Source organism: Condylostylus longicornis, unplaced genomic scaffold, assembly GCF_029603195.1.
Source record: "Condylostylus longicornis isolate FDR11 unplaced genomic scaffold, ASM2960319v2 ptg000135l, whole genome shotgun sequence".
In the NCBI taxonomy this organism is placed as follows: domain Eukaryota; kingdom Metazoa; phylum Arthropoda; class Insecta; order Diptera; family Dolichopodidae; genus Condylostylus; species Condylostylus longicornis.
In genome coordinates, this window is record NW_026578103.1 from 16,765,762 (window position 1) to 16,780,031 (window position 14,270).

General features: G+C 25.1%; 1 protein-coding gene across 3 annotated transcripts; it reads right to left on the reverse strand.

The window, feature by feature from the left end:
• Positions 1–939: 939 nt before the first annotated feature.
• On the reverse strand, positions 940–11,650 carry LOC129615340 (tetratricopeptide repeat protein 8). Of its 3 annotated transcripts, none has more exons than XM_055530487.1 (7): positions 11,551–11,650; positions 5,701–6,244; positions 5,234–5,578; positions 4,979–5,136; positions 4,252–4,916; positions 3,021–3,195; positions 940–1,247 (listed from the first exon to the last, which is right to left on the reverse strand). In XM_055530487.1, exons 3-7 carry the CDS (start codon positions 5,547–5,549, stop codon positions 1,038–1,040), a joined length of 1,524 nt encoding a protein of 507 aa, XP_055386462.1. In that variant the 5' UTR covers positions 5,550–5,578; positions 5,701–6,244; positions 11,551–11,650; the 3' UTR covers positions 940–1,037. The 3 variants fall into 3 exon arrangements, with proteins under 3 accessions (XP_055386462.1, XP_055386463.1, XP_055386464.1); XM_055530488.1 differs by lacking the exon at positions 11,551–11,650 and adding an exon at positions 10,092–10,576; XM_055530489.1 differs by lacking the exon at positions 5,701–6,244 and having other exon boundaries at positions 11,551–11,583.
• Positions 11,651–14,270: the final 2,620 nt, after the last annotated feature.

A 14,270-nucleotide genomic window follows, 5' to 3' on the forward strand; every position in this document is an offset into this window, starting at 1 on the left:
TTTTCCAAAAATAGTAAATTTTTCAAGTGACGTAATAAAGTTCCTGTAAACTGAATTTTAAAGTGACATATCAAGCGTCTTCCAGTCAGATTCAGCTCAAGGAAATTTTAAATTTCAAAAATCTTAAAAGTTAAGTTGTAATATAATAACTATATAAAATCTTTTTGTGATTTTACGGAAAAATATATTTCAGAAATTTAATTAAAATAATTTTAGATGTAATAAAAAAAGATATTTTAATTGCATAAATAAGGAAGCAATATTAGGCAATATTCCGCGAATATTTTAATTTTCATAAATTTATTTAGTTTGAATAATAGAAAACATTTAAAATTTATTAAGATATTTCATTGCTCAATTATTGTTTAGCTTCCTTTAAATTATAGTGCGCAATTACAGTCATTCTAATACAGTTTCTTATAAGCTATAGTGACTTAGTTCCATTGATTTGGATTTTATGCTATAATCAGAATTTGAACGATCACTTTGATTTTGATGGTGATGAATCATGACGGTTTTGATGGTGATGAGTCATGATGGTTTTAATGGTGATGATCGATTGTGACAGACTAATCTAGCAAAGGGAATCGCTTGCTCTTCATCCAAATCAAATTTTACATTTTCATTAATGCATGTTGTTAAAAATTAGTTTTGAATCTGTTTTCATCGCGATCCATCACATTAATTTATTATTATTGATGTTTATAATAAAATATAAATATAAGCATATGCTGGCAACTGTAATTTAATATTTTATTGTTTTTCTCTATTCAAAACATTGCATTTATCACACCGCAGAAAGCCTGTCATTCAATTTTGAAGTTTTCCATAAACAATTGCTATTTTACAATTTTCTCTTTTATTACACAATTTAATAAATTACATTATTATTAATTTTTTATTAAATTACAAAATATTTTTCATATTTTCATCTTCATATTTACAATTACAATAAAGCTAATAATTTTTAATCATTATAAATTTCGCAAAAGAAAAGAAAAAAAGTTTTTGTTTTTCAGATTTTTCTTTTTTTTTTTTTAATATTTTTCCATTATTTTCAAATTATTTTCAATTTCTGGACAATCGATTAATGTACTTTTACCAGCCATTAGATATGATTTAGCCTTCTGATATTCACCAAATTGTGCTGATAAAACTGCCAAGTTATTTAAGGCAGCACCATTTGAACTATCTGAACTTAAGCATAATCGTAAACAACGTTTTGCTAAATGAAAATCTCCAGTTGTCTATAATAAAATATTCATAAATTTTATATACACACTTATAATTACATATAAAATTAATATTAATAAGAAAAATAATAAGAAGAATATGAAGTTAAAAAAAAATTTTAAATGAAGAGGCTTTATAATCAGGAAAATAAAAATTAAGAAAATATGAAAATTGACCAACAATGTTGTAAGAAAATATTTATGCAATCATAAACAGAGTAACCATATCGTAAAGAATTGTAGTATACAAAAAAAAATAAAAGCTATGTACAAAACGAAAACAGTATTGTATACAGTTGAAGAAGTCTACGTTAAAGTCATGGTAATTCAACATTTTTCCCATGTTCTTATAATCCCTTAGATATAATATAATAAAAATTCGCCATCGAGTCTAGTTAATTGTAAAAATTGTTCTCTAAATAATCGAGACTCATATGGTACATTTATTATGTCAATAAGCAAAGATCTTCGGATATTAACAGTAATTTTAATAAAACGTATGAAACTGAGTGTTCAACTGATAACTTTCGTCTGTCTATATTTTCTTCACACGCATTTTAATAAGTACATATTTTACATTAAATAATGGAGGAATGTTATTTTCATATGGTATACATTGAACTATAAAATAAATACGGTGTATGAAGTATTTAGTTTAAATTTTAATTTAATTTATTTATGTATAATTTTTAATTTAATGCATGATAATGGCGTAATTTTAATTTAATGTATGTATGTTGTTTGAAATTTAAATAATGTTATTTGAAGAATTGAATTTATAAACAAAATTTTTAGTATTTCTTAATCGTAAACACAGGCCCGAAACCTACCCTAGGAAATCTATAACAATGGTATGGTACTGTGTATATAATATCAGAAAAAAGGTGTATATAAAAATCTTGTCTTGTCACTACCAACACAAAATCTGGAAGAGATCAACTTCACTGAGTACTTTATGCACAATTATTGTCATTCAATGAGTACAAAACTATAGTAAGGATTTATGGTAAAGTATATTTATTTTTACTTTCGCAGTTTTTATGTGAATTAACAATTTGTTGATTGAAATGGGAAAAATTAAATTTTTTGTTACCCTAAAAGTATGCAATAATTATAGCATAATATAACATTAAAAGATCAATCACATGCATTATAGAACACCTTTTTTTTAAAAATAGAAAAAAAAGGTGTTCTATTATTTTGCACTTAGAAATGCGCTACTTTATAAAACATTGGTTTGATCCGAATTTATTGAATCAGTCGTTTGATAAGGATAACTAATAGTATTAAGAATAAATGCCAAAATAAAAAACGAGCTACGCACGCACCAACACATATACAAAATATGTATAAAAAAATATATTGTTTATTTCATTTTCTTTGATTATTATGATGGCCTAACCTGTAAATGCCTACATAATTCATAATTTTAAATTCTTTAGATAAAATGAATATAAACTGAATTGGATAATTTCCTGACATTACTAAGTGCATAAATTAAAGAAAATTCAGAAATAAAATAAAAAAAAATAAAAATATTTATATTTATCTTTTTTTATATTAATTTAGATCTTTGAGAAGAAACTATGAAAACAACTACATAAACAACCTTAAAATTAATCGTATCTATGTATATAAGATGAAGAAGATGATGGAAAAAGAAACAGAATTTATAAAATAATATTATGATAGAATATAAGAAATTAAATGAAATTAAATTAAAAAATAATTCTAAATGAATTGAAATTGAAATTCACAACCATCGTATAAGCGATAGGATTTACTTACCAATGCAACAAAACTTAAATTATACCAAATATCAGCTCTTTGCTCAGGTGCATTAGCTAAACTAAGTGCTCTCTGAAAACATGGTAAAACTAAATCAATTTGACCACCATATAAGCAGCACAGGCCAATGTTGCAGTATAATTCAGCGCTATGAACACCAATTGATAAAATTCGCCTGAAAATAAGAAAAAATTACAAAAAAAAACGAAAAAAAGACAAAAATGGAAGAAAATAGGTTTAGTTTTTTCTAGCTTGTTTAAGGGTAAATTATACTTATAGATTTTGTTATTGCAGGAATGGACAGTAATTCATTTTAGATGTCATTTAATTTCGATGAAATCGTAAAATTGATTTTTATGATGATTATGTTACGTTTTGACAAATATTGCATTTAATTAAAAATATTGCTTACGTTAAGATTTGAAACTATTTTCCTTTTTAAGTAAATTGATTGTATGTAAAATGTTTTGAGGATAACAACATATTTGCTTTGTTGAGCAGAGTATATTTCAATAATTTGCGTTTCTATGTTTAAACTAAAATATAATCGTAAATCGTTTAAATGAATGTACGATTCTTATAAGATTTTCCTATTAATTTTATTTTACTCAATAAATCACTTCCATTTGTAAGATTTTTAGTACGAAATTTGTATGAATTTAAGTCTAATGGCAAACAAGAGCTGTCTTGACAAATTAGAGTGAGCATGCAACGAAAAAGATCGTCATTTTACAAGAAACACAAAATAAATAATCAAAGTTTGCTCGCGACTAAATAGTTTAGTATATTCTATTGTCAAGCTTCATGAAAAAACCAATACTGACGATGAAATGTTTAATATTAAAGAAAGTTTGTGCAGAATTTCAATATACAACTATAAGTATATGCACAAATATTATTCAAGCTCTTAATTCATTTTGTTCTTTCATATTGTAATATTTCATAATTTTAGAACAATATCATAGACAGAGCTGACTGACTCTATGTTTTCTTTTAAAGTCAAAAATTACGTTGTTTTTTTTTCTAAATTTTCTTATTATCTCAAAATGATTGTAAAGTAAACCTTATTGAATTGTGCATGATTTATAATTCTCCAACGAATTGAATAATTTAAGAATAGAGAATCGCTCTTGTATTAGATGTATCCCGTATTAGTAGATGAGACAAAATTTTGTATAAATTTTTAATTTCTAAATTCCAAGAAATTCATTTTATTTGCAACTTAATTTACCTATAATACATTAATGCCATCTCTGGTTGATTATCATAAAAATAATTTACAGCAATACATGCTAAAGCTTCTGGATGTATTGGATTTAATTCAGCTATTTTTCTATAAATTTTAATACTATCTTCCATTTTGTCTAAAAGTTCATAAATTCTTGCCTGTTGTGTTTTAAATGAAATATCATAAGGACTTTTTTCGATAGCTCCTTCAATTAATTGTAAGGCTTTCATTGGCTCATCTAATTTTATAAATAATTTACATAATAGTAAATATGTATCAGGATGTGGTAACATTCCCAAAGATTTATTTAAAAAATTTTCAGCTTTTCTTGGATGATTAAGTGCAATATAACAACGTCCACGTTGTTGTTCCCACCACCAATCAATTTTTTGTTTATTAACTTCAGCAACAGCTTCACATAAACTTAATGCTTTTTGTGGATCACCTTCATGATAAAATAAAAATTGAAATAATGGTTTAATAATTGCAGGACGTTCAGCATAAATTGTTGGATTTAAACGTGATGCTTGAAAAAGTGCTGAAGTAGGATCACCAATTGAATAAGCTGCAGCTGATGTTACACGTATACGTCTTGCAGTACCAGCTCTTGTAGGTGGACGGCTACTAATTGCTGAACCGGGTCGATTTGATGATGTACCGGGACGTGACTATTTTTCGTTTTCGTAAATTTATTTGATTTCATTGAAAATTTATACAAAATAATACAAACCATTCCAGTTATTGGACGTGATGAAAGTGTTTTTGGTCTTGCAGCAGTTGATGATGATATTAAACCTCTTGTATTCGGTCGATGTATAAATGCTGTTTTAATTGAAGTTCCAGGTCTTGCAGCAGTTGCAATACGTTCAAATTCGATATCTACATTTTCTAAAAAAAAAAAACAATAGAAATTTATTAGAATATTATTTTAGTCCTTTCCGAAAATTTTCGTTGATTATTTATAATAAAATAAAATTTTAAAAACCTATATTATTATCATCCATAGTTTCTAAATCATCAACGAAAATTCTTTGTGTTACAGCTCTCATCTTTAATTGCCAAATACCTTCAATCATCCATAATTGATTTTTACTATCATTGTTATTTGCATTTGAATAGAATTGTGATTTTTTATAATCATTTTGGCTACTGTTAGTATTTTTATTAACATTAACACCAGATATTGCTTGTTGTAGTTGTTGACTTGGACAATTTTGTAACAATGCATTACAAACTTCAATACATTTTTCGTAATTTCTACGACGAAATAATGATATCGCTTGAAAATATTTCAAATCCATATCGGAAATGATCTTAATGTATATTTTACCTAAATAAGAAAGAAGAGAAAAAATGTGTCCCTTTTATTTTCCATAATATAAAGAAGAAAATGAAAAATATATAATCAATTGAAAATATTTAAATAACCTTAAAGACGGCTAGCCTTATTACCTCAATTTATAATGTTATTAAATGCACAAGAGACTCAAAGAATATAAGAAAACCTTTTGTCATAGTCGCGATTAAATTCCTCTTAAGTGTATGGAATTTGAATTGAAGGTTACTAAATGGGATTAACAACAATGTTGCTGTGCTCAATGTTATTCTTTTTAAAGTTGGATCAATATATGATTAGCGTTTGTCGCTGATTTTCTCCATCTAATTTTCATTTTTCTTGTTTTCTTTTTATATTTATTTCTTTGTGTTTTCCTCTTGCTTTCTGCGTTCTTTATATTTTAGTTTCTTTCTTTTTAACTTTGTAATTTAAAATTTATGTTTATTTGCATTTCGATTGAAATTTCAATTTAATGGCATGCACACGATATTCATGGTATTTTGATTTTTTTGTGTATCCTTTATGTTTTTTTTTTAATTTTTTGTTTACTATAATGTGGTGGTTGTCGTTATCGTTGTTGATGTTTACTGACTCTTCATCTTTTGCTATATTCTTATTGTTTTGTTGTAATGATCATTTGATGCCAGTTGAAAAAATTTCCTGAAAAGTAATTTGCCTGAAAGTCATGGTATTTTCTCGATGGAATTTTTTTTTGTTTTTTTGGTTTTCTTTATTATTGAAAAAGTATTTTATTTTTGTTTTATTTTTATATTTAAAATTTTATAAAAAAAAAATCAATTTTTTATATGTATTTTATTTATAGAACATATTTATTGTGTAAGATTGTCCGTCTATTGTACAACTTGTATGATTATACAAAAATATTTGAGCAATTTTGAGTAATTTGTTCGAGAGCAATTTTGTTGAATCAAACATATTTTTCTTGTTTGTTTTGCTACGTTGACACGTCCTCTTTTCCTTCATTTAAATATATCATTTTTCTGTTGCTCAGTTGGATGGAGAATGTGAATTATTATATAGGATAGATAAATTGAAGTGTAAAGCTTTCAAAACGTAAACCTTACAGTCTTCTCTATTTAATACATTCGATAATGTATAAATCTAAAATTAATATGTATACCATGTGTGTTTCGAAAACTATTTCATGGTAAATTAATAGAATTGATCTCAATTGGATTCATCAAAGCATAAAATTTACCTCGAACATAATTATTCGTCTGCAATCTGAGTATTTCTGAACATCTTTCAATGCCATTTAATTTATTACATGGCATTATTACAAAAAGTTTTTGCCACTGCACGAGTATACATACTAACTTTTTTCTATGAAATCATTTAGTTTGTATAGAATTTATAATTCACGCTACACAGGAAATAACAGTGAAAATGACATTTTTATTAATAATAATTAACAAAGGATAATACAAAACCGCTGTATTAAAATTAAAGTTAGGTAAAATTAAGGTTACGCTTCCATTTTAATTAATAAACTAGCCCAAGAAGTAGATGTGTTATGTTCCTCTTTCCAGTTATCACATCTACAGCGCTCACTTGATATCTATCCTTTTAATAAATTCAAATAATTTGTAGAGTTCGGTTTCAGTTAGGCTCTTCATTTCCTTACAGAACTTCGCCTTTATAGGACCAAACACCACTTTAAATACAATATCATACTTATTTCATTCTGTTATTTGAAATCAAACACTTTTAATACACTCTCATACATTTCTTACTCGTATGCACATTTCATATTCAAAATCCAATGTTATTACACTTAATTGCACAGCTAACTTAAAAGCTGTATAGTATATGCTTTATCTATTTTCTTAAGTATTATTGTCGAAATATTTTGCAATTTTTTTTTTGCGTAGGTGTTTTCTAAAACGTTTTAATCAAGAGAGCATTATGAATTCGTGAATTTCATTTTTTTTTTTTCATTTTTTAATGATAATGATATTTAATGCATTTATAGATGATAATTTCGAGTTCATTTTATTCGAAGTGAAGTTAATAAAATTATTTAAAACCTATGACTATTTTTGATGTCAAAATAATCAATTTGAAAATTGGAAAAAGAAATAAAATATTTACTTTAAGATACTTTAATGGAAACAAGTAATTTTTAATAATGCCTAATTTTCACTAATATTTTTTAGGCAAGTTGTGATTTTTAATCATTAAAATAAATTGAGTGAAAAATATGGTGGGTGCGATTAAATTATCCTGCTGTATATTTTACAGTTTTCAATTAGATTTCATTAATTCTAATATAAAGTGGCAAATTTATTCATAATATTTAACTTGTAATTTTTAATGTAATAAAAAATATTGAGAAAATTACCTATAGTTTGCATGTTAATAGAAATTAAAGGACTACTTTAAGCCGTACAATTATTTATTTGATATAGGTAGAGAACAATGTAAATTTAGAAAGATGCAAAATTCTTGAAGAATTTTCGGTAATTGAAAATTTTAATTTTAAAATATTGCTCTAAAAATTTGAAAAAAAATAACTCTTAAATGACTAGCACCCTTTAAAAGAATTGAAAACATTGCATTTAATGGAAATTGCCAGAGAAGGAACACAATTTTAAAACAAACAACATTGTTTCATTGAGCGCAATTGTTTTTTTTTGTCCTTTTTTTCAAATACCATCCTGCATAAATAAACACATGTAATAATGATAAATTGTCGGACTTTTTGTTTTCTTTTTTCTCGTTTTATTGAAACCTGCAGAATGATAATTTTCGATCATAAAAAAAATATTAATGTTCTTAAAAATTAGCATCGCTTCTCATACTTTTTTTTTGTTCTTTACATTTTTGATGAAAAATCTGCTTTAGTTTCATGTTATACTACCTTGTATCTCTTGCCCTTTCATCTTATTAAAAAAATATCCTTAACAAACACTTAAATGTCGTTATTTTTTTTTTCATTTTAAAATTCAAGAATAACATTGTATGGAACATTCGTTAATGTAACAAATTAATCACATAATAATTTTAAGGCAATTCTGCATATTATAGTCTACAATACCATTTTACACGATGAACTCTTCATTCTCAAATCTCTACAAACAAGTGGTTTGTTTATTGAAGAAAGGGGGAAAAAAATAAGAGTAAAATTATAATTGGAACTAAACCAGCAATTTTTGCAACATTGATGTTAATTTTAAATATTATAGTCCGTCATAATATGCCATCCAATATACACGTACAATATAATATGTACATACTATATATATAATCATGTATTTATGTATTTAAACTGATAATATATGATTACATGGTTATTGGTTTTTTAAGTCAACGATTTTAAATGATTATAATAATGTCGATGGTTGACGTTGATAAAATATTCCATGATATTGGAATAATTCAAATCATTAATAATAATTTGGTAATTCAAAAAAAAAAATTTATAACTAAAATGAAAAATTAGATGCAAAAATATGGAAGAACGTTATAATAGGGTTATTTAACAGAACAATTTTGAATTACGATCACCAACACAGAATATCAATTGTAACTAGTTGTATTTCACTTGCAAATTTTAAAATAAAAATTTAAAGATATTAACACTTTCAATTTGAAATATTCAAAAAGCGACTGGGGCTGAATTAATATTAAAATAAAAAATTTAAAATATTTATTGAATAACTCAGTACATCAAGTAGGATTCAAAAGATTTTAATAGGGTAAACAAATAAGAAACAGAAATTGGGTTGTTATGCTTAAGGATACAAGGAAACAATTTCTTTTTATTTGAAATATTCTGAATCAATAAGTTGGAACATAATCACATTGAAATGAGAAACGAATTTTAAATTTTTCAATAAAGGAACGCAATTTTTGATTTTGAAAGCACAAAATTTAAAAATCACAAAAAATAAAAGCAAGTCTTAAGTTATATGAATGCGCAACGTTAGAGAAATTATTTGAAATTTTTTGTGGTCAGAGACAATTAATACATTTGAATAAAAATTTCAAATGATCATGTTCCAGATTTTGAAAAAATAATCACATTCTGGAAAAGGTAAATGCAATTTTTTAATCAGTTATCTATAAATTAATTAAATAATCCACAGATAATGATTCGGCAGCATACAGGTGCAATTTGAACTATTGGTGTAAACGAATAAGGAGTGTATCAGAAAGGAAATAAAGATTTCGGAACTAAGACTCATAGGTAATTGAAATTTGACTACGATTTCAACTTTGGCAAGAAATATTAATAGTTTCAACTTTTCAATAGGTACTAGGAAATATACTAAGCATAATAATTATTCAAAAATTCTTGTTATTCTGGAAACTATAGTAGCTAAAATTTACTAAAATTTCGCACAACCCAATATACTATTATGAATGTTATATTTGATAAAACTTATTGAAATTACTAAATTCCATATCTGCCATAAACTAGCACAAATGTTTTCATTTCAATACACATTTACAGCCTAATCGTCTATCTAGCTTTTTTACTCACCTTTTATTCACTTTCAAATAAGAATTCTTCGTTTTTCTAATAGATATTTCATTTTTCCAGTAGAATTACTTATATTTTCAATTGGAGTTTTGCATTTTTTCTCAAAATAATCAACAGAACGCTTCACGTTCAAAAACAAAGTGAATAATTTTTGTATACAGTTTGCAAAAGAACAAAATACACAATATCGAATAATTCCTCTCACTCGTCATCAAATATAAATTCATCAAATATATGATAGTTACTCACTTTCTTTTCACTTTCCGAGTAAAATAGCGAAATAGACGATCAGAAACTTTAAAATAAAGAAGAAACGGTGTAACAGTTGTTATACAAATTCTTAAAATAATTCATTTCTAAGCGTATCGCAGAGTTGACACTCTCTAAACTCTATACTCTATAGCAATTCTAGTTTAAATAAAAATTCCACTAATTAATACACCGGAGTAATAAAAATTTCAAACCGATTTAATTATAATTATACAATAGGGTATTATGAATGGAAAATATATCTGCATTTTATTAACAAAAAAAAAAAAACGAAAAATTATCTAGACCTACTGCATTCACAAATTATTTTTTTTCAAGGATTTGTTCATCTGTTTTTCATATTTTTTGCTTAAATAGAGGAAAAATTTTTTAATGCCGTATTTTGTATATTGGCCAAAAACTTGCACTTTTATCCTTTTTGTAGTCAATGAAAAAGACAAAAATTTTTTTTTTCATTTTATTTTTTCTTCTTTTTTTTACTAAAATTAATTATAACCTATATAAGACCTTACATGAAAGACTCTTATGAGTCAACATCTAAATTAAAAAAAAAAAAAATTGAAAAACTTTTAATTTTAGATCAGTTCACAATAATAAACTTGAATGTATAGGCTGTTTTGTACTATTTAGAATTACTTAATATTAGAAAATTTTAAAAATTATTAACATTCAATTCAAAAATTTTAAATTTAATTTATAGTGCAACAGAGTTTTAAAATTTTTATTGAAATATCGGTAAAATATAAAAGGATAATCGTAAAGTATATAAGAATTATTTGGATTGAATTTTATAAAAAATGTAAGTATGTACAAAGTTTATTTTAATATACATCGGTATGTACATGCATATGTATATGTATATATGTCCCCACAAGTGAAATAATTGAGTCATTCAATCAGAAATAAAATGCATTCCAATTTTATTCTTTTATAAAAAATTTTTAATGTCCGTATTGTTTGAAATTAATGCATTCTTTGAGAATATTAATAAAGATTTTTCCGTATCCCTGATTAATTCAGGTAAATACGAAAATTTAATAAAATTTTTAAGTTAACCAAATACTTTCAATATAATTTTTTATTAATATTAAATTCCATTTTCAATTACGGACTCAGAATTAATTTTTTAAAACACTTTTTAAATAATATTTACAAAAATTTTTAATTGAATTTTCAATGTTTTTTTAACCTGTTTTTCACAAAATCATTTGTACTTTATTATTTAATTTATTTTTCACTGTAAATATTTTGAATAATTTTAATTGTTCTTACAATAATATTAATGTCCAATTATATTCGAAAACTACATTAAATTTGTTTTGCTATGTCAAAGTTCCTATAGCAACTCAATTATTTTTATTGAAAATATTACGGTAATAATCAGGTAATGCAATTGTTAAACGTATCTAAATATCCAAATATAAAGTGAGGACATGCGCTTTAAAGAGAAACCTTGAATTCCAATCTCGTAATAACGACTACGCCCGAGTATAGTATAGTACTCAGAATTTAATTTAGTAATTTTGGCAAAAGGTACATACATTTTATTTACCAATATTCAACAGGTGTTAAATCAGTACCTGCATAATTATTTCAAGATAAGAAGAATTAAAACAAGAATTTAAAAAAATCTTGTAATGTTTTTATTAGGAGCCTAATCAGCGGAATGCTATTTTACTCGCCAAATGTTCAGAAGAAAATGAGTAAATATCATATATTACTGATCGTGGGCATTCTTGACATTGTAAGGCATAGCCGCTCTTCACTGAGAGTTCTATCATGGTTTGTCGCAGGGCACAGACCATTTAACTCATATTTACAATAAATTGGCAGATCAAATACGCAGCGATGGAGATTCTATGACCGGGGCACGGAGAACTCCATTCATGTCTTGTTCATCATATGAAGATAGCAGAATCAAAACTGATACATTTGCAGATTAATAAATTTTGAGTAAAATGGAAAAAATGTTTTGTGGGTAATTCAGCACTCATATTTCAAATTATATTATTTATACTCGTAAAAAAAAGGGGCTTAAGCCTTTCTGTTAAGAAATAATAAAGATAAATAAGACATTTTGAACAAAAAACGTAATTTAAGAAAACCAATGTGGGGTTTTGTTGCAATTATGTACAAGTGTTGGGTTTTGTTGCAAGTAAGTTGCAAATAATGGTTTTTGTTGCCATAATTTTAATCAGAAACAAAAGCAAAAATGTTTTTAACGTAAATTTTATTCAATATTATTTAAATTATTTAGCAACATATACAATCTGTTATACCTCACTGAATTTTTCAGTTTTTGATGTTCTTCTTGCTTATAGAATTGCCAAAAAATTAATAACTTCCATGTGCTCTAACGGAAATTTTTAATTTCGGTGGGCAATCTAGTGATATATATATATCGCATAGTACGTCACTGTATACAAGCAACTGAAAAGTAAAAGTTTATAATATGTCCAATTTTTTTTCTCAAATATAATATTTGTGAAAATGTTTTGATTCTATATCATCAACTGTTTAGAAAACTTTTCCATCTCAACTAACCGAAACTTGAGATTTTGCAGTACCAATTCAAGACAAATCAAATTTTTCTTTGACTAATCTAAGATGTAATAAACGATTTTCCTTGAATTTTTGATTAACTTTTTTGGAGAATGCAAATTTGTTTGAAAATTTTCAGAACCAAATATCGGGACCTTTGAATACGCTACAACAAAAATTAATATTTTCATGAGAAATGAATCCGCTATTTTAGCATTTTGTACATGAGAAATTTTTCCCAAAATTTAGTTGCAAGATCTATTAGTTAGCTCAACTTGATTATTTCTTTTATAAAATTTGCACATTTTAAATAATTATTACCAAAAATATGTGTACATGGATTTTGTTGTATTCCTGATGCCTTAAACAATATTAAAATTGTATTCCTTTTCCCTATAAAATAGTCAAAATTTATTCCCCATAAGCATACTAACAATAAAATATTTAAATTCTCATACTGGCAAAATAATTTTTCTTAATAGATTTCCAATTTAAAGAAAAGAAAAAAAAAACAATTTTAAAGTTAGTCGATTAATATAGTTCTCATTTCTGTTTTTTAATCACTAAAATTATGGGTTAAAATCGTATTCAATAAAAGTGAATCTCTACATAAACGTAACCAATACCATTCTTATTGCATTGCAATACTGAAAATATAAAAAAAAGGGAACTAAATTTAATCATTTAATAAAAATAAAATGAAAATAAAGGGAAAAATTATTCACGATTTTGAAGAACGTCAAACAACACAACATATCAAATAAAATTGATGTGTTTTTCGTGATCGACAGAAAATTCATTTATTGTTGAAAGGTTAATCCTACATTCTTTTTTTATATACATACGAGTATGTACATTTTACTTATAGAATATCGTTTACGATTTCCAGAAACTGGCATTATTTAGGAATAACAGATAAAAAAATAAAGAAAAACTTGTACAATACTACTATAAAAATAATGAAAATTAAGTCAATATTACGACATTAAGGAATATCAGAAAAATTTCTTATATATCGTCCGTACATTAAATATAAAATTGTTAAGGGATTAAGTATATTTGCAATACTAAAGAGAAAAAGGCAAAAAAAAGAAATAAAATACTTAATGTATGCTGAAATCTAAATTGATCTGTTCAATTTAAAAAAAATTTTTTTTTTTTTAAAATGAACCTTAGTTACAATAAACGCAAACAGAATTATTGCAAAATATAAAATATGCAACAATGTAATAAAAAGTTAGGCCATAAAATATCGTTGTCTGATTTAAAGTTTGTGTATTGAATTCCTTCTCGAGAAAATGAATTTTTATTAAGGAAAATGTCCAAGGATAATAAAATTTTTAAGGGCATTTTTAAATAAGAGTTTTA

Coding starts and splice junctions, on each gene's coding strand:
- LOC129615340 (XM_055530487.1), bottom strand. CDS start 5,549: ATGGATTTGAAATATTTTCAAGCGATATCATTATTTCGTCGTAGAAAT. Junction 4,917..4,978: donor CACGTCCAATAACTGGAATG/GTTTGTATTATT, acceptor AACGAAAAATAG/TCACGTCCCGGTACATCATC. Junction 1,248..3,020: donor ATTTAAGTTTTGTTGCATTG/GTAAGTAAATCC, acceptor ATTTTATTATAG/ACAACTGGAGATTTTCATTT.